The 25,002-nt window shown below is 46.9% G+C and overlaps 1 protein-coding gene across 4 annotated transcripts in view; it reads left to right on the top strand.

Moving 5' to 3' along the window:
- ADAMTS17 (ADAM metallopeptidase with thrombospondin type 1 motif 17) overlaps nucleotides 1–25,002 on the top strand; it is a 385,992-nt gene that overhangs the window by 273,309 nt on the left and 87,681 nt on the right. For 2 of the 4 annotated variants that reach the window (XM_047766834.1, XM_047766833.1), the window contains exons 14-16: nucleotides 948–1,075; nucleotides 11,859–11,979; nucleotides 16,500–16,568. In XM_047766834.1, coding sequence (XP_047622790.1) covers nucleotides 948–1,075; nucleotides 11,859–11,979; nucleotides 16,500–16,568 — 318 coding nt within the window. The remainder of the gene's footprint in view (nucleotides 1–947; nucleotides 1,076–11,858; nucleotides 11,980–16,499; nucleotides 16,569–25,002) is intronic. The other 2 variants (XM_047766837.1, XM_047766835.1) reach the window with 1 other exon arrangement.

The raw sequence follows: 25,002 nt of genomic DNA, 5'->3' as shown, positions 1-25,002 counted from the left end.
CCTTTTGTGGTCCTAGGACTGGTCTAGGAACAAAAGGAGGAAGTTCTGTTCCTTGTGGGTCCCTCCAGGGGCTCCTATTTCCATCAGTTCTTCAATCTAAAGGTAATTACAACCTATCCCTCTCAAACTCCTTTAGCAACCGGCCCCACTTTTTGAGAAATCCCCTTGTGTGGGGAGTTGTTCCAACAATTATAGGACAGTAGGATTATAGGCTTTAATGGGGGTGTGTACGAAGTGAAGATACAGACTGCAAGGCAGAGATGACATGAGGAGAGAGCTCAGGAGCGAAAGCTTCTGGGGTGCTAGGAATCTTCTGGAAGGCTAATTGCAAGAAGGGTAGGCAAAGGAATGAGATTTTGACATCATCTGGGAGCTCCCTTTGTTCCAACAGCAGCAGAAACCAGGGTTTCCATCCTGCCTGGGGCTCTTGCAAGTTGTCCTAAGGCTTTCTGTGTCCCCTTTCTGTTCCTTATTCCTGCTCTGTTTCCTCCAGGGCCACCTCGCCACATACCACAGCCCTTCGGAGGCCTTCTCGTTGGCCCCCCTCCCTCTTTCCCACCCCAGGCTCACCCTTGATACCTATTCACCTTGCTTAGAGCTTAGCACACAACAAAATGTTTGTTCAGCCTGGTATTTTTAATACCTTAAGGAAAAGGAAATACTGTATCTTTGCAAAGGTTAAAGAGATACAAGATAAAGAGAACAAGATGAAGAAAAGCCTACAGTGTTCTCAGCTGTATGTCATTCACCCCAATCAGAGGGTCTTTCTCTTTCTCCATTTTTCATGTGACATGCTTCAAGGGGTGGGTGTCACGTGTGCCAGATCCCTGTGACCTCTATTCCATTTACGTTTGTCCCTTGGGCTGGCCCCTCGCCCATGTGCATCTGCACCCTGTGTGACCCCCACACCCTTCCCACATCCATGTCCACCCCCTTTCCCTCCTCAGATAAACCATGCGAACTCCACTGCTTGCCCCTTGGGAAGGAGTCTCCGCTGCTGGTGGCCGACAGGGTTCTGGATGGCACGCCCTGCGGACCCTACGAGACTGACCTCTGTGTGCACGGCAGGTGCCAGGTGATATGTTTTCCTTACATCCTTGGTGGGGCTTTGGAGGGGAGGCTCCCTCTCCCCAAAGGGGCTTGGGCTTAGGGCTGGGTCAGAAGCCTCAGGAGACCTGGGTGAGTGGCTTTTCTCAGGGAGGCATCAGTGGTGCTACCTCCTGCAGCTGCCCTCCTTGTCCCCCACCCCCCTCCCCTCACCTCAGCAGCGACTGAACTTGAGTCCCACCTGCCAACTGTGAGCTGAGGTGCTGAAAGGTCATGCCAGGAACCTTACAGTAGCTTCAGACATCGCAGCACAGGGAAGAGCATGTGGAACCCTCAGGTGGGACTGGAGATGTATGCGAGGTGTATGTGCTCTGTTCAGCTGTAAAAGATGTAGTAGAACAGATCCCTTCTAGGCGGCACCTGGAGAGGTGAACATGTCTGGCTTTGCGGGACCTCTGTGCCCACTGGAATGTAATCCCCAAACCCTTCCTGCTATTATTGGGTGTCTGTGATTCCTTAGCACAATGAAAGATGTCATTTATGAAGACACAAAGGAATTCCTGTCCTGGCTCAGTGGTAATGAACCCTCCTAGTATCCATGAGGACTCAGGTTTGATCCCTGGCCTTGCTCAGTGGGTTAAGGATCCAGCATTTCCATGAGCTGTGGTGTAGGTCGAAGACACAGCTCATATCTGGCGCTGCAGTGGCTGTGGCGTAGACCGGCACCTGTAGCTCTGATTCGACCCTCAGACTAGGAACTTCCACATCCCTCAGGTGTGGCCCTAAAAAGACAAAAAAATAAAAAAGAAGAAGACAAAAATTTGGGAGGAAGGGGGAACCGATGGATGGAAGCCCACCTTCCACCTGTGTTAAATCCATTTGAGCCTAGGCCCCACCTGTAGCCAAGCACCCAGTCAGTGCTCCCCAGCCTGGTGTAGCCCGTGACTCTACTTGTCCCTCAGGACAGACATCATCCTGCTGCCGTGTGGCAGCTGGGGTGGGGTTAGGAGGGCCAATCAGCTGCATATTTCCTGTCTCCAGGGGCTTGGCCTAGGGAAGACCACACTGGATGATTTCCCATGTGCCTTGTTTTCTGATGATCTGGCTGGGTCTGAGTTAAGAATACATACTGTCATCACCAGGTGGCTGAGCTCCTTCAGCTGAGCCCCCAGCAGGTGCACTCTGGAGAGCAGAGGAGACAGAGGCTCCCATGGTTTAAGGTTAGGGTTTAGGGTTAGGATGAGCAGGCAGATGGGTGTTAAGATGGCCATGCATTCAGCATAGAAAGGGAAACCAAGAGTTTCCTCCAGTTTTCATCCTTCCCCATGTGACCTCCATTGACCAGCATCTGTGGGAGTCCACTGGCGCCTTCTGATTTTACTGGGAAATGGAATCTGCTCTCCAGGAGCCATGTGACTATGGACTCCTTAGGGTCCCCACCCTCCTGAAGCTGGCACCATCTCTAATTCTCAGTTTTAGGTAAATATTAAAAACATTTGGGGAGTTCCCATCGTGGCACAGTGGTTAACGAATCTGACTAGGACCCATGAGGTTGCGGGTTCGGTCCCTGCCCTTGCTCAGTGGGTTAATGATCCGGCGTTGCCGTGAGCTGTGGTGTAGGTTACAGACGCGGCTCAGATCCCGCTTTGCTGTGGCTCTGGCGTAGGCCGGTGACTACAGCTCCTATTCGACCCCTAGCCTGGGAACCTCCATATGCCACAGGAGCGGCCCAAGAAATAGCAAAAAGACAAAAAAAAAAATTGGGAGTTCCTGTTGCAGCTCAATGGTTAATGAACCTGACTAGGAACCACGAGGTTGCAGGCTTGATCCCTGGCCTAGCTCAGTGGATTAAGGATCTAGCATTGCCATGAGCTATGGTGTAGGTCACAGATGCGGCTCGGATCCTGCGCTGCTGTGGCTGTGGTGAGGCTGGCAGCAACAGCTCCAATTCAACCCCCAGCCTGAGAACCTCCATGTGCTGCAGGTGCAGCCCTAAAAAGACAAAAAAATGAAAAACAAAAAACACAGCATTTGAACAATAAATTTCAGGAGTCACATGGGAGAGAAACTATCATTCCCCCCTCCCATTTAATTGTGGTTATGCCAGCATCTTGCCCCCAAACCTAGGTCGCCCCCTTATCCCATTATGGCACTGTTACCCCCAGATGCCAGGCCCAGAGCATGGGCTATGGGGTTTTAGTGAGGGAGGGAAAGGTAGGGTAAGAGAGAAGGATAGGAAGTCACCGGCAAAAGTCAACTTATAGGATGATTCAAGCAGCCAACCCTTTCAACCCTGCTGGATTTTTTTCCTTGAAATGCCCAAGTTAGTCCAAGACTGGGATTTTTCAGGAAAAAACTTGACAACATCCAGACTCCTTTGGCACCGCCTGGCTTTGTTATCAAATAGGGGTATGTGAGGTGATGGACGCTTGGTGCCCAAGAGTATTGGCCAGGCATCCTCCCAGAGAAAGAGCTGGGCCCTCAGGGCTGCTGCTATAGCAAAGAATGTGCAGAGCCTCCGCAGTGTGAGCAGAGATCTTATCATCATCATTGAAATGAGAAATTGCTGACAGTTCTGGTTCTCAGTAAACCTGCTAGCAAGCCAAGTACAGGATTTGTTTCCGTCCCAAATTACACCCTCTCCTGGGCAGCCCAATGATGAACATTCCTTCAGCAACGACCTCCCAAGTAAAAGCACTTGTATTCTTTAGAGCAGCACCAGCTCAGCCTCCTCCAGCATCTCACAGCATCCTCTGCTGTGTTCTTACTGAGGTGGAATTATTTCTAAGAATCCTAAAGATTTCCAGCCAGTGGGGTCCGTGTTAAGTGGCCAGACGTGATTTCAGCTCTAATCCATCAGTGTCCATGTGTCCCTTCCATGACCTTGGTTCTAATTGCACCCTTTTCAATTAGAGACTCTTCCCTACGCCATGACAGCAAACCATTAGTCCTTCAGTGAACATAGCAGGGCCTTTGCGATGCCATTCAGGGTGTTTAAATAACCTTAGGTCTGTGGTCATCAGGGTGCCATCAAGTCAGAGCCTGCGTTGCACTTGGGAGTGATAGGAATGACATGAGTACATTTGCCGCCCATCCAAGATGCCACGCCACTCCCACCCCAAGTCCGTCTCAAATGCCTTTACCAATAGTGCCATCATTGCATTTACTCACTCTGCACAGCAACCAGGGCTAAACAACGTGACCTCTCAAGGCAGGGGCCCTGGAACACAGAGGTGCAGTCAGTGGCCCCTTTCACGGTGCTTCACAGCAAGTGGCCAGGCTCATGCTCCTTGGAACCTTACCCAGTTGATGTAGAGACCTCTGCCTACCAGTTCTTGGGAGGAACTTTCTCCTCTACTAGGATGCATCTCTGTGACCCATGGCCTCCAGGAAGCCCACCAGTCCTAGCAGAAGTACTGCTGTCTTGGTAGGTGGGAGCAGCGCCTACCCACAAGCACCTCCTGAGATGGAAACCCTGAGAAATGACTCACTTTCTAAAGGAAGTTTAAAAATACCATCTGCATTTTTCCAAGAGCGCTCATTCTTCAGAGCGTTTCTGAAGGTTAACCTTAGCCCACAGTTCAAACAATCCTCATAGAAATCCAGATCAGTAAAGCCATAGTTAATGAAGTTTTATGATAACACTGAGCATACTAAAACAGGACTGTAAGAAATTAAATACAAATACAGTATTTATGCCTAATGACAGTGATCGCAAGGTGGAAAGTTCTGGATTCTTGCGGTAGTTGTGCATGAGTAAGGCTAGGAATGTTGGTTAAAGAGGTGTAATGGTAGGAGTTCCTGCTGTGGTGCAATGAAATCAGTGGCATCTCTGTAGCGCCAGGCTGAATGTTTGATCCATGGCCCGGTACAGTGGGTTAAAGGCTCTGGCGTTGCTGCAGCTGTGGTGTAGGTCACAACTGTGACTCAGATCTGATCCCTGGCCTGGGAACTCTATATGACTTGGGGTGGCCAAAAATGCAAAAAGCAAACAAACAAAACAAAACACACACAAAAGAGGAGTAATGGTAGTTACTCTCTCGGGGGTTTCATGAACAGAGTCAGAGTTAATCTATAGTGGATTAAAAAGTAGAAGTCATCCATACTTCATGTTAAGAGAGCACTTACAGAAAAATAGCCCTGGTTCACTCACTAGCTTTTCCCGCTGTTCCCTTCAGCTCTAAGTTTCACTATTTTGAGGTAGCAGAAGGTGTTCTGGGAAGTTTTGAGAAGGCTGGTGACAGGTTGGAACAGCAGGGACAGGAGGCTCCAAAATGGTGTTTTGAGAAGATTCCGCCGAATTCCAAAGAGCAGCCTGATTCAACCCGTAACATGAAACATGGAAATACCATTTTACTCTGTTTTTATGAGGACCCAGTTAAGTTTCATTTCAGTGAGTCACAAATTACTAAACATGCTGAAATGAAACTTAACAGTGCTCATAAAAGTGGGAGTGAGTTGAGGGAAGAAACCCAAACATTGTCTATTTTTCAGCAAGTCCCTATAAATCAAGAGTGCCATCATTAATGATTCCTACTGTTGGCCTCTAGAAGCAAAAAAATCAAGTCAATACGCCTCTCATGGGCAGCTTGCCTCAAAGCTGCTGCTCGTCAGCAGGCGAGTCTAACAAATGACAGGTCTGAGTGTACCTGGGGCCAGATATGCTTGACTTTTCTCTATAGTCTCATCAGCCTACGGACACCTGTGGCCAGCATACTCCGACTGTGCTCATACTTCCTGGGACCCTAACTTTTATACCCATCCCTGGCTTGATGAACACTGCAAGGCTTGTACGCTTCTTCAGTGGATGGATGTGTCTGATTATCTGTGTTTCCCCAAAGGAGCTGGCTTGCAGTATAGACCACCTCTGATTGCGCTGTGCAAAGGAAAAAAAAAAAAAAAAAAAAGAACAGGCAGATCACCTGTCCTTAGGACTTCAGTGATTCCTGAATCTGGAGTCCAGTTCCTCAGACCATTTTCAGTGTCCAGAACTTATTGGCATCTGGTTTTGTGTACAGTGGTTCCTTAGGCAAGTGGAATGGCTGGTGGAATCTAGGAGAATTATTAAGAGACTCTGGCCTCAGAGCCCCCCCACCATGTAAAGAAGGGATAACATCTGTACTGGGTAGTTAGGCACACATTGGCCTGTGTTCAACAAAGCCACCTGGTTGCTGCCTTTCCCCATGTCGTGACCCTGAAGCTGACATCCTGTAGTGTGTGACTGTTGGTGCTGAACCTTCCTCTGTAGTAGCACCTAAAACTCTGAAGTCACTCTCTGCACCACTTCCACCTGATGAACCTCCCATAGAAACTTCAGGATTAAGCCAGCAGACTGAACCCCACATTCACTGCTCTTCCATCCCAGGACCCTGCTGTCCTGGTAGTTAAGGCTGCATGGCACAAGCCAGAGTGGGGAAGAGAAGCAGAGGCCACCCTTTGACAAGAGGACTGAGTGGATAGATGTTTCCTTGAAGGAACGGAGGCCAGAACTGAAGGGGAGGTTACAACCGAGAACAAAGCAAGATGTTTGTACAAATCCAAGACTTGGGAATGGAGGGTGGGAGCAGGGAATTGGCTGAAAATAATAGGGGTCAAGGTTGCCAACCATGCCCAGCCCAACACTGGGAGCTTGACGGGCTCTTAGGGAATTGTCTTCAGGCTCTTTCCCAAAGCTGTGTGATAAACTGTTCGGGGACACCTGGAACAGGCGCAGGGATCCAGTGCTTGAGCACAGAGCTCATCCCTCCAGGCTTGGGGACAGCCTCCAGCATTGCTCCCACAAGGCCTGTGTGGAAGCTTGCCACCCTCACATCCCGAGCTCCATCCACTGGCCCTCCCATGCCTTATTCTCAAATACAAGTGGTCAACCAGAGATCATGAGCTCTTTGAAGAAAACCAGCAGCAGAAACGAGAAAGACCAAGAAAAACAAATAGGAAAACTGACCCTGGCAGAAAATTGAGATAATTACAGAATTCTGTGTGCAGCCAAATGATCAACCAAGCATGCAGGCAAAATAAAGTAATTTTGAGACAGGGCAGAATGCAGGAATTGTATTTTCCATGCATCCATTCCGAAGACATGACGTGTAGTTTAGCAAGTCAAGGGTGAAGTCCAGGACGAGGAAGACGAGCTCAGTGGAGCTGACCCAGGAGTGCAGGAGATGTGGAGATGGAGGCTGTGCCACTGGCTGAAAACATCCAGTAAGTTTAAAATGAGAAGTTGCTGGTGGCCCTCTAAGAGCAGAGAGAGAGAGAGGCAGCAGTAGGAAGATAACTATTAAGTTCAAAAAAGCAAGTGCTTCTCCTCTTAGCCAGAGACACAGACACGAACAAGGACCATGGCAACCAGTCCCAGGATGTCCCAGTTCAAAACGAGGAACTAAACTGCATTGTTTCGGGGACGGGGTGGGAGGGGGAGGGCAGGTTGGGGGCATAGAAGAGAGAGTCTGAGGACTTCGGTTGGAGAACCGAAGTCTCCCATTCCCAGTTTTGCTCAGGTCCCAGCTTGATGGGAGATGGCATTTTTATGCCCTTATTGAGTGTGTGTTTTGTGCTCAGCACCATGCTGGCCACTGTGTTTGGGGGTGGGGATAAGAATACAGGGGGTTGTAAGGTACTGTCCTCCATGTGCCTACAGTGTGTCTGTCACAAAGATGAGACTAACTTGTGTGAAACCCTAACAACCACAGGCGAAAGCAGGTTGAGAGCCGCTGAGTTGCAGAGTTTAGACTCAGCAGAAAAAACATCTCTGTGCCAGGCTCTATAAAGTGTACTGGGCCTGCAGTGCTCAGCAAGGCCAAGGGGGTCCCTGTCCCCAGACGGCAATGGAGAGGAAGCACGTGAACTCACACATCTGGTGGTCCCTGGGACTGGCACGTGTGTGTCAGTGAGACTGGGCAGGGCTGTGCCAAAGGAGGATGCGAGCAGCAGAGTTCTCCAAGGAGCTGGCCTTGGTGGGCAAGGCAGCCCAGAGAAGGGCAGGGGCAGAATGCTCCAGGCAGCAGGGGGCAGAGCCAGGCTGGTGTGTTCCAGAAACACGGGTGGGGCAGGCACCAGGGGAGGAGGTGTGAAGGCAGAGGTGGTGCAGGGCCTTGCAGGCTGTGGCAGGGGTCAGGGTTTATTCTGACTGTAGGGGCGCTGGAGCTGGCAGGAGGGGGCTGGAGGTGGTTGGACTGGGTGTGCCTTTGGAGCAGGAGGGAGGGGGTGCTGCTGGGATGAGACCCAGGAGAGCCTCAGATTCCAAAGCATGGGCATACTCTGGAGGCAGTGGGATCTGCGGCCGTGGCCCTTCTCATCTTCCAGGTGAAGATCAGTCTGGCCACAGCAGGGAGAAAACTGGCCTGATAGGTCAGGTGCTGAGTCATGAGGGTCTAAACTGCACCGTGGCCATGAGTACAGAGAAGAAATGGATCCCAGAGAGGTTTCAGGGGACAAAAGCCCCGAGGCTGGCCTCTAACTGAGCCTCTGTACCCAGAGTCTATGCTCTTCCCAGGTGACCTGGAAACCTGTGAGAAGGAAGTTCTGATCAGCCCTTGCATCCAGGTGACTGAGGCCCTCAGCTGAAGGCATTTGGGGTTTTATAACCAGATGTTCTGTCATGATGGAGCTTCTCATGGATTGTTTGCTTGACCTGAGGTGCACTGTAAAAGCACCCCAGTTCCTGAGAATAGAGGGGAGCCCTCACTCTCCCCCACATCCCTCCAAGGCAAGGCACCACAGCCCAGAACTGCTTTGACTCAGGGGCTAGGTAGTGTTTCTGGTGTGCTTTTAGCTTCTCTGATCTCAGCATTTCCAAATCCTCGCAAACCCAGGGTGTGTTGGGGAGAGGTCTTGCCTTCCAGAAGGCCTCTCGGTGACCCAGGTCCTGGCTGAGGACTGTCAGGGGAGATACCCAGGCAGCCTGGGGCTACAAGGTGGGAGGTTAGGGACTGCTCCTGGCCCTGCCAGACACTTGCTGGGTGGCCCCAGATTTGTCCACTGCCATTGCTGGGGCTGGGGGAAGCCATCTGGACCAAGTGTCATGTTAACTTAGAGCATCCAGAAAACTGTTTTATCAGGGAACTCTGATGGAGGTATCAGACTGTACCTGCTCAAGTCAGAGCCCCACTGTTGCTGAGCAGGAATGTGACTGCAAAATAATAAAAGGCCAGTGAGAGAGGAGTCACACAAGGGCAGGTCAGGATGTCATGAGAGAGGTGGGTGCAGGGGCTGGCTCTCTGGGTGTTGGCTCTGTGGCCGCACTAGCAGCAGACTGGGACTGGAACAGTGGGCTCTGGGACATGAAAGACAGGTGGTACACACGTGGCTCTGCTGCTCTGGCCCCAGGGCATTTGCTGCAGGTGCTGGTTGAGCTCAGTTACCCATCTCAGTGGCCTTGTATTCTTAGCCCCTCTAATTTTACATCAAGCATCTTCACAGCAATCAGCCAGCAGTCCAGATTGTGAATCTAGGCAGCTCCTGCAACATGATCCAAGTTCAAGGTACCCTGAGGCAGCCCACCTGCCTCCCGGCCACACTGGGTGGTATGCCCTAGCAGGGTGTCACCGTCAGTGCCAGTCACCCCCTGGGTGTCTCTCAGTCTCACATCCACTCTCCCCATAGTTCCTGGCCTGGTTCTGGCCACTGGATCCCCCGATCTTGCCCTTCGTTCTTATACTAACCTTGAACATGTGTAAGCTTCTTTTTTCCAAAATGCTGCCCTTTTTTAGTTTCCACAATGGCCATTTAGGGACCGAATTTGCTCTGCACTTAGCATATCTCCACATCTTTACTGAAATACATTCAGTTCCACTATCATTTCTGGACATACAAGAGTAATTATTTTGGGGGGCCCAGCTCGCAGCATGTGGAAGTTCTCAGGCTAGGGATTGAACCCATGCCACAGCAGTAACGATGCCCGATCCTTAACCCACTGAGCCCACCAGGAAAATCCTCATACAGTAGCTAATTTCTCGTTAATTCTTTCCCAAAGAAAAGGGTCCAAGGGTGAGATTTCAGGATGGTTGAATGTGAACACACATTGGTTTTTGTTTTTGTTTTATTCTTTTTAGGGCAGCACCCTTGGCATATGGAAGTTCCCAGGCAAGGGCTCAAATAAGAGCTGTAGCCGCCCGCCTATACCACAGCCACAGCAATACCAGATCCGAGCTGTATCTGCCACCTACACCACAGCTCACAGCAACCCAGATCCTTAACCCACTGAGCAAGGCCAGGGATCAAATCTGCATCCTCGTGGGTACTAGTCAGGTTCATTACTGCTGAGCCACAGTGGGAACTCCCTGCATTGGCTCTTCACATGACGTGCTATGGTGCCAGGCTCTCCAGATGTGGTCTCAGGCAACAGCCACAGCAGGTACTTCATAGAAATGCAGGTTCTGAGGCCCACCCAGCCCTGCTGTATCAGAAACTCTGGGGTTGGATCCAGCATCTATTTTCACAGCCCTCCTGGTGAGGAGAGAGTGCATGTTTATGCCATAGCCCTGCTGCTTTGGAAGCAGAGGGTTCTGGTTACACGGGTGAGCGAGGGGGGTTTGGGGGGCTAAGCACTTGCCTTCGAACGCTCTGTACCTGCCTCCGTGGAAGTGAGGGGTAAGGAGGGAGGTGCCTTGCTAGCCGCCAGCCAGGCATCACCAGAAAGAGCACAGTGTCCTTGGCCTGGATTATCTGTCTCGAAACCTTCCTAGCCTGAAGCACCTGTCCTGAACACAGGGTCCAGGGCAGTAGGGAAAACCCAGTCCTTGTTCTGCCGTTACTCCCTCTGGGGGGAGAAATACGGAGAGGCGCTTTAGCAGTTTAACTAGCAAATAATTAAAACACACCAGTGTTTACCAAGACATAAACTTCGGTATGTACTTTTTGCAGACCATAAAAGTCTCACAACCTTTTCCCACTTTTTACGAACTGATGTAGCCTGTGCTGCCTGGAGCCAGGCCCCTCCTGCCCTCACACATGCCTTGTTGGAAAAATTTGAGCAGCAGGGTTTCTCCTGGGGCTAGCTCTTTCTAACTGAGAAATAGCAGCTCGTTGCCAGCCGTGCCTGAGTGTGTGCTGGGCTTCCCAACCTTAGCAAAAAAGTCAGTGGAGTCTTTTCAGTGCTGTATCTTCTGAGAATGTTGGCTGTTGCAACCTCGATAGAACCAAGGACCCAGAGAGCTCTGAGGGGAACGTGAAACTGTGGCTGTACCCGGAGGTGTGGGGCCAGCCTCACTCCCTCCCCTCTGCCCAGCTTCAAGTGGCGCTTAGATGGGTCAGGCTCAGGCCTCAGTGTGAGTTCCATGGGTACGCATGGGCTTTCATGGGCCCATCTTCCAACAAATATTAAAACATGTACTTGATGGCTGCATGGGCATAAAAATAAAAGCAATACCAGCTGGATTTTATTCTTTTTCTGTCCTGATTTTATATTTTATTTTATTTTTGTCTTATGCACCTGCAGCATACAGAAGTTCCCAGGCTAGGGGTCTAATCAGAGCTGCAGCTGCCAGCCTACACCACAGCCACAGCAACACAGGATCCAAGCTGCAGCTGCAACCTACACCATAGCTCACAGCAATGCCAGAATTTTAACCCACTGAGCGAGTGCAGGGATCGAACCCACACCCTCATGGATACTAGTTGGGTTCCTAACCCACTGAGCCACAAGGGAACTCCTACTCTTTCCTGATTTTAAAGTAAAATACGCTGGGTCCTCTGAAGGTCTCATCGGCCCCCAGGCACCATCTCTGCAGTGCCTCATGGAGAAGGCTGCCCTGTAGGTGGGGACTCTTGAGTCCTAACACCCAGAGTAACCCAGCCTTTTGCTTGTTTAATAGAAAATCGGCTGTGATGGCATCATCGGGTCTGCAGCCAAAGAAGACCGGTGTGGAGTCTGCAGTGGGGACGGCAAGACCTGCCGTGTGGTGAAAGGTGACTTCAGCCACTCTCGGGGCACAGGTGAGTGCAGGGCCTGAGGAAAGGTGACCTTGGCCCACTGCTGGGGACCTGTGGGTGGGAGGCCCAAGGGGTTGCTGCAGGTACCAGGCAACCTACAAGGGTTGTCCATTTCATCGCCCCAAAGCCAATTTTATTGTCTATTATGTTGCCCCAAAGCCAACAATCACCTGCCTTCCTTGTATCTCATATTTAAGGGCTAGGGCACCTGGCACTTCAGTTTTACAATTTCTGAAAGGCAGAGAAAGGCATTTTTGCTAGAATGATGTCCTAGGTTCTTAGACGTGAACAGTTTGCCTGTGGCACTCTGGGTTCAGTCCCAAGGTCAGTGATCACACAGTGACTGCCCCCCCCCCCAACACTCCCCAGCTGCATGCCTGCACACCTCTGTCCTATGCAGGAACGGTAGTGAAGACACTGCCACCTCACTGTTACTGGTGGATGGAAGAGGTTTTCTCTGTTCCTGAGTTTTCTGTCAGTAAAAGTGGGGATAGCTTTTACACACAGTCCTAAACGTGCATGAAGCCTTTCATTCCAGGGAGTCTGCGAGGTCCCTACCGTTATGACTGCTGAGCACTTGAGTCTCCCCATGTCCCAGGTGTAGACCTCCCCCAACTCTGGGCTGAGAGCCCCCGCAGGGTCGAGTTGATGGGCCTCATGGTCTTTCTGCAGGAGCCATCTTCATGGTGCTGGGCTGCTTTGCCTGGAGGTGGGAGACCATTTCCCATCTCCCGTCCTGGCGGCCACCAGCTTATGCTGTCCAGGGAAGTCCCTGCTTGATATTTAATGAGGGGAGCATGAGGAGGTGCGTCACCAGGAAGGTCTTCTTTGGCTGCAGACCCGATGATCTTTGGCCATCACAGCCGATTTTCTATTAAACAAGCAAAAGTCTGGGTCACTCTGGGTGTAGGACTCAAGAGTCCCCACCTACAGGGCAGCCTTCTCCAGCCTTAGTGAGTGTCCCTTCACCCACTGTCACCAAGACTGATGTCAACCAAGATTAACTTGTTGAGCAGAGCTAAGCTGAAAGGCTTCAGTTCTGATTTCCACAGTTCCACAGCTTTTCAGTCCCGTTCTACCCAGCAGGAGGATGGAATCACACTTATTCCTCCCTCTTTCACAGAGCAGTCCCCTGGGTAAGAGAGAGAGAAGAGGTCTGTGCATGTCTGCCTTTCTCTCTCTCTCTTTTTTTAGGGCCCCACCTGAGGCATATGGAAGTGCCCAGACCAAGGGTCGAATCAGAGCTGTAGCTGCCCGACTACACCACAGCTCATGGTAATTCGGGATCCCAAACCCACTGAGCAAGGCCAAGGATGGAACCCATGTCCTCATGGATGCTAGGCGGGCTCTTTACTACTGAGCCACAGTAGAAACTGCCCCCTTTCTCTGTTTGGATAGAAGACCAAGTCTAGACAGAAAGTTCCTTCTAGGCACCTGGTGAGAAGGGTAGCCTGCTGCATAGACAATTTGCAGGATCCCATGAAAGCTAATCCATAGGCAAATGCAAGAGGGAAATGACATTGAAACATCACACTGCAGGCCCTGTAAGGGCTGATTTCTGAGAAGGGCAGGTGCCCAGGCTGTGGAACAGGAAGCTTATGTGGGAATCTGTGGCTGCACACGGTCCTAATGGGAAGGGAATAAGCTGATGCTGGAGCAAGCCGGTGTGGAGAGCCAAGTCCCCTGGGAAGCTGTGCTGTCCAGCACAGTAGCCACGGGCCCCTTGGGTCTATTCCGATTTCAATTAGAATGAATTAAAATTAAACAAACTTGAAAACTCAGCCCTCAGTCTCAGCAGCCACATTTCAGGGTGCCCAGTCCATGTTTGACTGGGGCTCCTGCATTGGACAGAGCAGAGCGATCACTTCCATCTTGCACAAAGTTCTCCCAGACAGCACTGCTCTGCACCTTCAGTCACATCTGCTCTTTGTTTTGTCTGATGTCACTTTCTCTCTTTGCACCCCAGCTCTAGTTTGCCCTGAGACTTTGACCTTGCCTGTTACAACTGTGCAGCAAAGGCAGTTCAGAATGAGACTTCTGCAGCTGATGGGGTTTACTGTTGATTTTTTTTTTTTGTCTTTTTAGGGCTGCACCCACAGCATATGGAGGTTCCCAGGCTAGGGGTCTAATCAGAGCTGTAGCTGCCGGCCTACACCACAGTCACAGCAACGCAGGATCCGAGCCGCATCTGCAACCTACACCACAGCTCACGGCAACACCGGATCCTTAACCCGCTGAGCAAGGCCAGGGATCGAACTCGAATCTCATAGTGGCTAGTCAGATTCATTAACCACTGAGCCACGACAGGAACTCCTTTTTTTTTATTTTTATTTTTTAAGGCAGCATTAAAACCCCTTATTTAATTTGAGTGTTGTGCTGAGCTCCAAAAAACTGAAGAGTGGAAGGCAGGTGGAGCATAGCCCACCTCTGCCCACAAGCAATTCTGTGGAACACTATGGAAGCTTCCACTAGACACCTTTAAAACTTCTACTGTAGACAGTGTAGCAGCCAACTTGGAAAGAGCCCCAGTCAGGGCAAAAGCATTCTTTTTTTCCCCCAGAGTCTAATTTGTTGGTTGGCCTTTGATCATGCGCAGATCCATTCCTTTTTCTCTGCTCTCTCTATTCTCCATCCCAGCCTGTGGCTGGCTCCAACCATACTCAGGAGGAGACGGGCACAGATGTACAGCCTTTCTCCTGAGGAGATCAGGCCACCAGAGCTGTGGCAGCTGGTCCCCTGTGGAATGGCAGGTGGCCACTGAAAGCCTCCAGGGGGCAGTGGTCCCCACCCTGACATGTGGCTTAGTGTTCCTGAAGCCTTATCAAACTTTCAGAGAAAGTAAGCACAGTTAGCTTCACCCACCTGTGAAAGTTCTGTCCTTCTGAGCAGTTGCCAAATGTCACACCTTATTTTGAAGGCCAAAGCTGGTTTTTTTTGTTGTTGTTTTTTTTTGTTGTTGTTGTTTGTTTTTTCCCAAATGCTGTGGTTGGGGTCTGTGAGCATAAGCTCATGTCAGCATGGATTCTGTTTCTTGAAGATATGCAAATCACGGTGTAGATGACACCCAGGGGTGACCACATGAATGAATCACTACCTGATATAGTTTCATCAAACCTGACCCTGTCATCCAAGGCTGGCGTTCTGGAACACACGTATGCAGAGACCCTGCTCATAATCATCCCTGAGTCCCTCCTCCCAGTAAACACTCGTTCAGCACAAGGTGTACAGAAATAAACATTAACTGGCCCCGAATCGGTCACAGTTGACAGAGGGGACCTTCTGGGAAACCGCTTGAGTCCATGTGTGAGGTGGGGGGCAGCTTAGCAGGGATACTGTGGGGCCCTACATTCTGCTGGGACTTCTTGCCCAGGCCTGTGGGCAAATGATGATGGTCCCTAGCCTTAAAGGACAAGGAGCAATTAACCCACAGTGGAGGTGGGGGAGGGGCTTTCCAGGCTGAAGGAAAAACCCAACTCAGAAATGATAGAGAGCCCTGGGTCATATAACATCTAGGTGACTCCAGTCATGGCTGGATGGCTGCAGAATCTGATCAGTTTGGATAGGAAGGTAACTTTCATCTCCATGCAGCTCGAAGGACTGGACCAAGGAAGGTGCCTTAACACTCTTAAGGTGACTAGCAAAGACAGTGCCACACCAGAGAGGTGACAGAATCAAATGCAGGGCTTTTGCCCAGTTAAATGAAGTGCTAATGCTGACCTGAACTCTTCTGGGTCTGCTACACAAGTACTCGAGCTGAGAGTTCAGAGCAGACCCAGGGGGCTTCCATCCACATGACAACCAGTCCCCCTTGGTATCCTGGGGAGGTCCCAGTGCAGCACCCTGAATGTAGGTCATTTATTGCCTGTGGCCCATTGCCTCCCAGCTTTGAAAAGATGTGGTCCTTGTCTACTCATATCTAGGAGGAATCGACTGGAATTGGCTCTCATGTTACTTTTCTGAGGGATAGGCTTCCAAATGCCCAAGCTTCTAGGTTGACTTGAAACAACTGAGTTGTTGTTTTGTTTTGTTTAATTGGGTCATTTGAAAGTTCTTGTTTCTTGATGCTTTTGTTTCATTCATTAAATTGTCATTTTCACATTATTTATTGCATGTTGCTCCTCAGCACTGGAAAGGTGACTGGTGACCATGGACACCCACTCCAGGACACACCTGGACTGACGTCCGCACCAAGAACCCGTCATGATGCCCCATGGGTCTGAATCCCTTTGCACTTTGTTCTCCAAGAGAACCCTCTCAAACAACCCATTCTTCAAAGGGAGGGTGATGTGATCTATCCATTTGAAATGTGGATAGACCCACATGGCACACATTTATTCAATAATTACCTTTAGAACCTCTGCCATGTGCCAGGTTCTGGGCACCAGTCTCCAGGTGTTGGGTGTGGAGGTTCCATGGGGAGATTTACCACGGTGTGATGGTGACATGCAATTGTCCCTGCACTGGGACAGCACCGTTCCTGCAATGTGAATGTAAACCAATTACAATGTATTTCTTTTTCTCAGTCAAGAATGATCTTTGTACGAAGGTGTCCACGTGTGTGATGGCAAAGGCCGTTCCCAAGTGTTTCTCATGTAAGATGTCTGGCTCTTCCATGCAGAGCTAGCGGTGACATGCCTGGTGTGGGGCTCTTACCTTGCTTATGTGTCTGAATGTTTGCTGAATAGAGTCAGTGGAAATGAGTCATGCATGAAGCTGTGGATGAACACTGAGGCCATTTATTGCTTATGTATAATGGATGTTTAAGAACGATTACCAAAGAGCAAAACTATAGAATAAACCCAGTTTTAAAGTTATAAAAGATAGAGCCATGGGATTAGAGGCAAGACAGAAACACCTATTAGTGTGCCAGGAATGGGGCTTACTCTCCTCAGCCTCCCTTAATTTTGGCAGAAAATGCTAAGACATGCCATAGCATTTAGCCACAGATGGCACTTTCTTCCATAGGAAGTTTCCATATTACAGGGTTGGATTTCCCAAAGGGCAGAGCATACTTGCTAAGACCCTCCTGATGTCCGTGTTGGAGATAAAGGCCCTGGCCTTGTTTTGGTCTACGTGCACTGACCTCACATTCTGAGAGCTGAACTAGTCTCCTGGGCTTCCCAAATCATTTTCAATTGGACCAGAATGACCTCTAGAGATAAATATAAAGACAGTAATATTCTCATAAACAACTTTTGTAAAAAGAGAAAATCATAAGCTTACACAAGACACCCCAAGCATTTTTAAAGATTATTACTAAAAAAAAAAAAGAAAGAAAGAACTTTGGTTTTTTTTCCTTTTTTTTCTTCTCTTTTTTTTTTTTTTTTGATAAATAGTTGATACCACTTAGTGAAAGTGTTCCAGCCCACATAACCAGGGTTTTACCTCCATTACATCATGGTACCTTATCAGCTCAATGGTCTTCCAAGGAAAGTTGAAAACACAAGGAAAAAGTAGAGCCAAATCATCTAAAAGCAAGTCTACTTGGGAAATTCAGACAAAAATATTTTAGTCCATATAGTCCAGCGATATTGATTATTCAGAAGATTTGAGGTAGGTTTAAGGTCAACATCACTCAGAAGTTCCTTCTGACTTCTTGTCCTTATGGCAAAAATTATCTGTTCTTCTAGAATAATGGCAACGGTGAATTTTATCCATGGCTTCCTCATGAAACCAAATTGTGTCCCTCTAACCAGATTTCTCCCACTTGATGGCAGAGACTAAAATGGAAAGTCATTCTAAAGATAACGTCCTGCTATCTTACCTAAGGTGTGACTCTGACTTGTGAATTCTTAGAGTCAATCCCCCCTGTAATTGTATTTCATGCCCAGTCAAGGTGGTGACATCTGGCATCTGAAGAGGGGGATGTCTGGTATGAGGGATGACAAGTGCTTGGTGATGGGACTCTTTCCCTTGCTTGTCACTTATCACCCCAACTGCCGAGTGGGCTTTGAGCTCTGGGTGGAGTAGGGATCATCAGAAAGAGGACAGCGAGTTAGAGGTGGTCTCCTTGGTTTGTGGACAGAAGCCCTACCTTTCATTTCAGGGATTTTCTCTTTCATTATTAATTTCCTCCATATCTTGAGCAGAGAAGCTCATCTTAGAAAGAAAAGTCAGCAGAGCCCCTGCACGAGAGTAACCGCCCCCCTGCCCTGCTATTTAGGGACCATTTGAGGATGCATCTCACCTGAACTGTGCATTTACCCTGAAGTCTTTACTGCTCATCAGCCTCTGCCCTTGAGGATACAAGAGAAAGGAGAGGAAACAGTGCCTTTTCAGTGTTGCCACTTGTGCCAAATTTAAGCTTAAAAATAGGCATGGTGACCATTGCAAATGCCTCTTGCTGTGGAATGTGGAAAATTAACTAATGTGGACCTCAGTGAATAGTTCCATTGCCTTAGATTCTGCAGCCTGGTGATGCTAAAACCAAGGTTAGTCAGCCACAAAATAGGAAAAGTCCATAAAGTGATAGCAGCAGCTTTCAGAAAATAATTAGGTCCTCAAGCAAACGTGTTCCCAGGTCAATTTTGTGGTTTAAATGGTGATTCCTCCAAAAAAGGGTTGAATCACAATTGACCCTGAAGGATTTTGTCTTCATTTGTTGTTTGTTTTTATTATGTCTTCATTTTTGGCACTTCACTATCTTGCATGCCTGGAGGTCAGTAATTCTTCAAACTCCCCCAGAAGGAATGGATTCTCTAAGAGAAATTTGTGGTTAAAAAAAAAAAAAAAAAAATCCGGGAGTTCCCATTGTGCCTCAGCAGTAATGAATCCAACTAGTAACCATGAGGACATTGGGTTCGATCCCTGGCCTCCCTCAGTGAGTTAAAGCTCCAGCATTGCCGTGAGCTGTGGTGTGAGTCACAGTTGTGGCTCAGATATGGCATTACTGTGGCTGTGACTTAGATTCAACCCCAATCAACCATTAGCCGGGTAACTTCCATATGCCGCAGGTGAGGCCCTAAAAAGACCAAAAAAAAAAAAAAAAATCTGGTGCTGTGATCCTCAAATATCTTTTTTTCTTTTTTGAACACCTTCCTTTTTTTTTTTTTTTTTTTTGTCTTTCTAGAGCTGTGGTGTAGGTTGCAGACTCGGCTCAGATCTGGCATTGCTGTGCCTGTGGCGTAGGCCAGCAGCTACAGTTCCTATTTGACCCCTAGCCTGGGAACCTGCATATGCCACAGTGTGGCCCTAAAAAGACAGGAAATAAAAAGAAGAATGAACAAGAACTGGTAATTTCTGGGGAGAAAAAGGACATTTCAAGTGCATATCCATACATGTCTGAATCAGAGTAAACAGACTTTGTTTTGCTGCAGTAAACAAACAAGCAAACAAAACACAGTACAAATGCTCCCCCCCCGCCCCGCCCCGACCCTAGTCAGTGGCTTAACACAGAAGATTTTTTTTCTTCTTCTTTTTATGGCCACACCTGTAGCACATGGAAGTTCCTGGGCTGAGGATCAAATCAGAGCTTCAGCTGCCAACCTATGCCACGGCCACAGTAATGTGGAATCTGAGCCACATCTGCTGCAGCTTGCAGCAACACCAGATCCTTAACCCACTGAGCAAGACCACAGATCAAACTTGCACCCTCACAGACACTGTCAGGTTCTTAAGCCACTGAGCCACAATGGAAACTCCCACAAAAGTTTATATCTTGCTCATGCTGCAGCCAACATGGGCTGGCAGGAGGCTCTGCACATTGTAACCACTTATGGACCTATGGCGACAGAGGTTTCCTTGTTCACACAGTGCCATAGTCACCTTGACAGGAAAAAGGGATCATGGCCAATCAGTCCTGATGCTTGTAAAGCTTCCAAAGACATGTCACTTTCACTCACATTTTAAGGGTCAAAGTCATGCAGTCACACAATTTTAAGAGGGCAGAGAGATGCATTCCTGCCATGATCCAGAGATAGGGGTGGAAATATTTGGTGGCCAGCACCATGACACAGTACCTATAGCAAACTTCTCTGCATTCTGATATTTTGGTTGCTGACCCATAGCAACACTCCCTGCCCTCTGAAGGAAAGCCAGTCCTGACCATCTGCAAACCCCACTTGTACACAGTATTTCCCCCCTTATCCATGGGGATGCCTTCCAATGCCCCAAGTAGATGTCTAAAACCATAGATAGTACAGGGCCCTAGGTATGTTCTGCTTTGTCCTACAAATACATACCTGTAATACAGTTTATAAATTAGGCAGAGTAAGAGATAAACAATAACTAATAATAAAATGGAGCAATTATAACAGTATACTGTAATAAAAGTTACATAAATATGGTCTTTCTCAAAAAATTTATTGTACAAATTTCATACCTCATAGCAAATGCGCATCGTCAGGGCTGACTCAGGGCAGTGGTCCAGTATGCAGCTCGAGGACTAGGGTTTTCTATGTGTGAAGCTAATGAGCTCTTATGGGAACAGACTCACAACACTGGCCTCACTAGAGCTGTGTTCCAACAACCCATCTTATTGATAATGATTTAGCCCATTCCATGCCTCCTCAGTCTGACCAAATGTTTTACAAATAGTTGCGTTCCAGTGAGTTTGTGACCCTTGAACCTATGTAAACAAACAGTGCAGTACTGAAACTAAAATAGATTAAAATGGTTTTAATTGAAAAAAATATTTGTTGTACAAATTTCATGCCTTTTCCATCTTTTTTTTTTTTTAGGGCCACACCCATGTCATATGGAAGTTTCCAGGCTAGGGGTCTAATCAGAGCTACAGCTGCCGGCCTACACCACAGCTCATGGCAATGCCGGATCCTTAACCCATTGAGAAAGGCCAGGGATCAAAACCGCAACCTCATAGTTCATAGTCAGATTTGTTTCTGCTGAGCCACAAGGGGAACTGCCTTTCTTTCTTTCTTTCTTTTTTAAATGGCTGTACCCATGGCATATGGAAGTTCTTGGGCCAGGGATTGAATCCAAGCTGCAGCTGCAGCATCGCCTGATCCTTTAACCCACTGTCCTGGGCCGGAGCTCGAACCCATACCTCTGAAGCAACCCAAGCCAATGCAGTGGGATTCCTAACCCACTGTGCCATAGCAGGAATCCTACCTTTTCTATCTTACCTACACAATTTTCATGCACTATGGCCACAACTTTTGCAGTTTGAGGTATAAGCAAAATTAGCACTAATTTCTTTTTTCCTTCTTCACAATTTTAGGGATGGAGGATTCCTTCTTACCATGAATCACAGCAATCTCAGCATGTTTTTTTTTCTTTCCTCACATTGAGAACTTTCACCTTTTCTCTTAAGCACTTTACAGCTTCTCTTTGGCACATCCAAATTGCCAGCATCACTACCCTGGTGCTTTGGGGCCATTATTAAGTAAAACAAGGGCCACTTGAATACAAACCCTGAGATACCACAACCATCGATCTGATAACCAAAACAGCTACTAGGTGACTGATGGGCAACATGTCCTGGACAAAGGGGTTATTCACGTCCTGGGCAGGATGGATTGGGGCCACATGAGATTTCATCATGCTAGTCAGAATGACATGCAGTTTTAAACTTATGAATTGCTTATTTCTGGAATTTTCCATTTAATATTTTTGGACTGTAGTTAACTGCAGATATCTGAAACCACAGAAAGCTAAACCATGTATGAAAGGGGCTACTTTATTCACTTTTATACAGATACAGATACAACCCATGTGTGACATCCTTCTCAAAAGAGTCTGCAATAAATAGGAAAGACCAACATAATCTGAAAACCCATGGAGAAAATAAGATAATGCCAGTAATAGAAGTTCAAAAGCTATAAATGTTCTTAGAAAGACTGGAGAAGTGACTTTATCCATAAAACTGGTATAGAATGCCATGAAAAGAAACAATCCGAAAGCAAAAAGAAGCTCTCAAATATTAAAACTATGATTATCAAATTACAACCCTGTAATAAAAGGCACTGTAAACAAATGACAAATGACAGAAAAAAATGTGCACAAGTCTAGTAAGTAGAATTTGAGTCCAAAATATATTAAATATATGTCAGTATATATTAAAATATATTTCCAGGACTCCTTATTAATTTTTTTAAAAAGCCAGTAGAAAAATGAGCAGCATTTATGCACAAGGCAGTTACCTGAGTTGGAAATGCAAACAACCAGTAGGTATGTGCTAAGATGCACAGCCACATTGATAATAAGGGAAGTGCAAACCATATCTGTGACATAACATTTTTTCACCTCTTGGATTAGCAAATATCAAGAGGATTGATAATATCAAGAATTTAGAAGTATGTGAATAAACATGTATTCTCATGTAGTATTGGTTGACTTCTATATTAGTTAAGCCATCATGAAGGACAATTTACCTGTACATTTAACATTTAAATTGCATGTGTGTTTGACCCAGCAATTCTCATAGCTGGCCTGGTAAGACATTTTATTTGTGCACAAGAAGACATGTGCAAAGCTGTTCATTGCAAGTATTATTTTTAGCACCTTTGCAAAGATGTAATTCACATACCATAAAATTCATCCACTTAAAGTATGCAATTCAAGAGGTTTTAGTCCATGCACAGAGTGTGCAGCCATGACCATAATCATCCTGAATAGAAACCCCATACCCATTAGCAGTTATTCTCCACCTCCCATTACCCAGTACTAGGCAACTACTTTCTGCGTATATCTGTCTGTTCTGGACACTTCATATAAATGGCCTCACATGCAATATGAGATCCTTTATGACTGGCTTCTTTAACTTAGCATAATGTTTTCAAGGTTCTTCCATGTTGTAACATCTATCAATCTTTTTTTTTTTTTTTTTTTGCCGTTTCTTGGTCCGCTCCAGCGGCAAGTGGAGGTTCCCAGGCTAGGGGTCCAGTCAGAGCTGTAGCCACTGGCCTGCGCCAGAGCCACAGCAACGCAGGATCCGAGCCGCATCTGCGACCTACACCACAGCTCACGGCAACGCCAGATCATTAACCCACTGAGCAAGGGCAGGGATCGAACCCGCAACCTCATGGTTCCTAGTCGGATTCGTTAACCACTGCGCCACAATGGAAACTCCCCTATCAATCTTTTATTCTTTTTTTGCTGAGTAATATTCCATTGTATAGTTATATCACATTTTAAAAGTACATTCATCAGTTGATGGACATTTGAGTTGTTTCTGCTTTTTTGGCTCTAATGAATAATGCTGATATAAACATTTGTGTATAAGTTTTTGCATGGATGTATGTTTGCATTCTTGGGTATATACATAAGGGTACAATTGGTAGGTCTTTTGGTAATTCTGTCTTTACTGTTTTGAGGAACTACAAAACTTTTCTCCAATATTCCTGCACCATTTTACATTCCTACTAGCAATAAATGAGGGTTCTGAATTCTCCACATCCACTCTAGCACTTACTGTTTATCATTTTTGTTACAGGCATCTTAGTGGGTATAAGGTGGTATCACATTGTGGTTTCGTTTTGCATTTCCCTAATGACTAGTGATGTTGAGCATCTTTTCATGTGTCTCTTGGCCATTCTTGTATCTTGTTTGGAGAAATATCTATGAAAATCCTTTGCCTATTTTTAAACTGGATTGTCACTTTATTGTTAAGTTATAAGTTTATATACTCTGGACACTATTTTTTTAATCAAAATAATTTGGAAATATTTTATCCCAGTGAATGAATTAGCCCTTTCTCTTTCTTGATAGTGTCACATCAAGCACAGAGTGTAATTTTGATATGATCCATTTTATTTTTTATTTTATTTTTTTGTCTTTTCAGCGCCGTACCCCTGGCATATGGAGGTACCCAGGATAGGGGTCCAATCGCAGCTGTAGCCGCTGGCCTACACCACAGCCACAGCAACACAGGATCTAAGCCGAGTCTGCGACCTACACCACAGCTCACAGCAACGCCGGATCTTAACCCACTGAGCGAGGCCAGGGATCAAACTCACCACCTCATGGTTCCTAGTTGGATTCGTTTCTGCTGCACCACGACGGGAACTCCTGATCCACTTTATTTTTTTCCCTTTTGTTGCTTGTGCTTTGGCTATCTAAGAAACTGTTCCCTATTCCAATGTGGCAAAGATTTACTCCTGTTTTCTTCTAAGAGTTTTATAATTTTAGCTCTTAGATTAAGGTCAGCGATCTATTCCAGGTTAGTCTTTTGTACAGTTTGAGTTGAGTCTACTTTTGTTCCTTCGTATGTGGATATGCAGTTAACCTGACACTGTTGAAAAGATTATTCTTTCTCCATTGAATATTCTTGGCATCTTTGTTTTAAAAAATTAAGAAGAGACTTATTTCTAGACTCTCAATTATATTTTAATGATAGAAGTATCTGTCCTTATGCCAATACCACATTGTCTTGATTACTGTAGCTGGCTAGAAAATTTTGAAAGCTAGAATTGTCAGTTCTCCAACATTGTTCTTTTTAAACATTGTTTTGGCTATGCTGAGTCCCTTGTATTTCCATGTGAGTTTAAGGATCACCTTGTCATTTCTGGCCAAAAAAAGCATGAATTTTGGTAAAGATTGTGTTGAATCTGGAAATCAATCTGTGAAGTGTTCCCACCTTACCAATATTAAGTCTTCTGATCCATGAACATGAAATGCCTTTCCATTAGCTTAGAGCTCTTTAATACCTTTCAGCATTTTTCCAGCCTTTGGTATAGAAGTCTTACATGTCTTTCATTAAATTTATTCCTAAGTGTTTATTCTTTTTGATGCTATTTAAGTTAAATTGTTTTCTTAATTTCATTTGGAAATGTTTATCCCTAATGTGGAGAAATGCAGCTGATTTTTGTACATTGACCTTGTTCCTGCAACCTTGCTGAATCTGTTCTAATGGATTTTCGTGGATTCTTTGTATTTTTCTATATATAAGATCTTGACATCTGCAGATAAAGATAATTTTACTTCTTTCTTTCCAATTTGGATGCCTAAAAAAAATCACTTTTCTTGATTAATTAGCATAGAGAACTTCCAGTACAGTGTTGAATAGAAGTAGCAAGGATGAACATCCTTTTCTTCTTCCTGATCTTAGGGGGAAAGCATTAAGTATTTCGT

The sequence above is a fragment of the Phacochoerus africanus genome, chromosome 2 (assembly GCF_016906955.1).
Source record: "Phacochoerus africanus isolate WHEZ1 chromosome 2, ROS_Pafr_v1, whole genome shotgun sequence".
NCBI lineage: Eukaryota > Metazoa > Chordata > Mammalia > Artiodactyla > Suidae > Phacochoerus > Phacochoerus africanus.
This window is presented reverse-complemented; position numbering and strand designations above follow the sequence as displayed.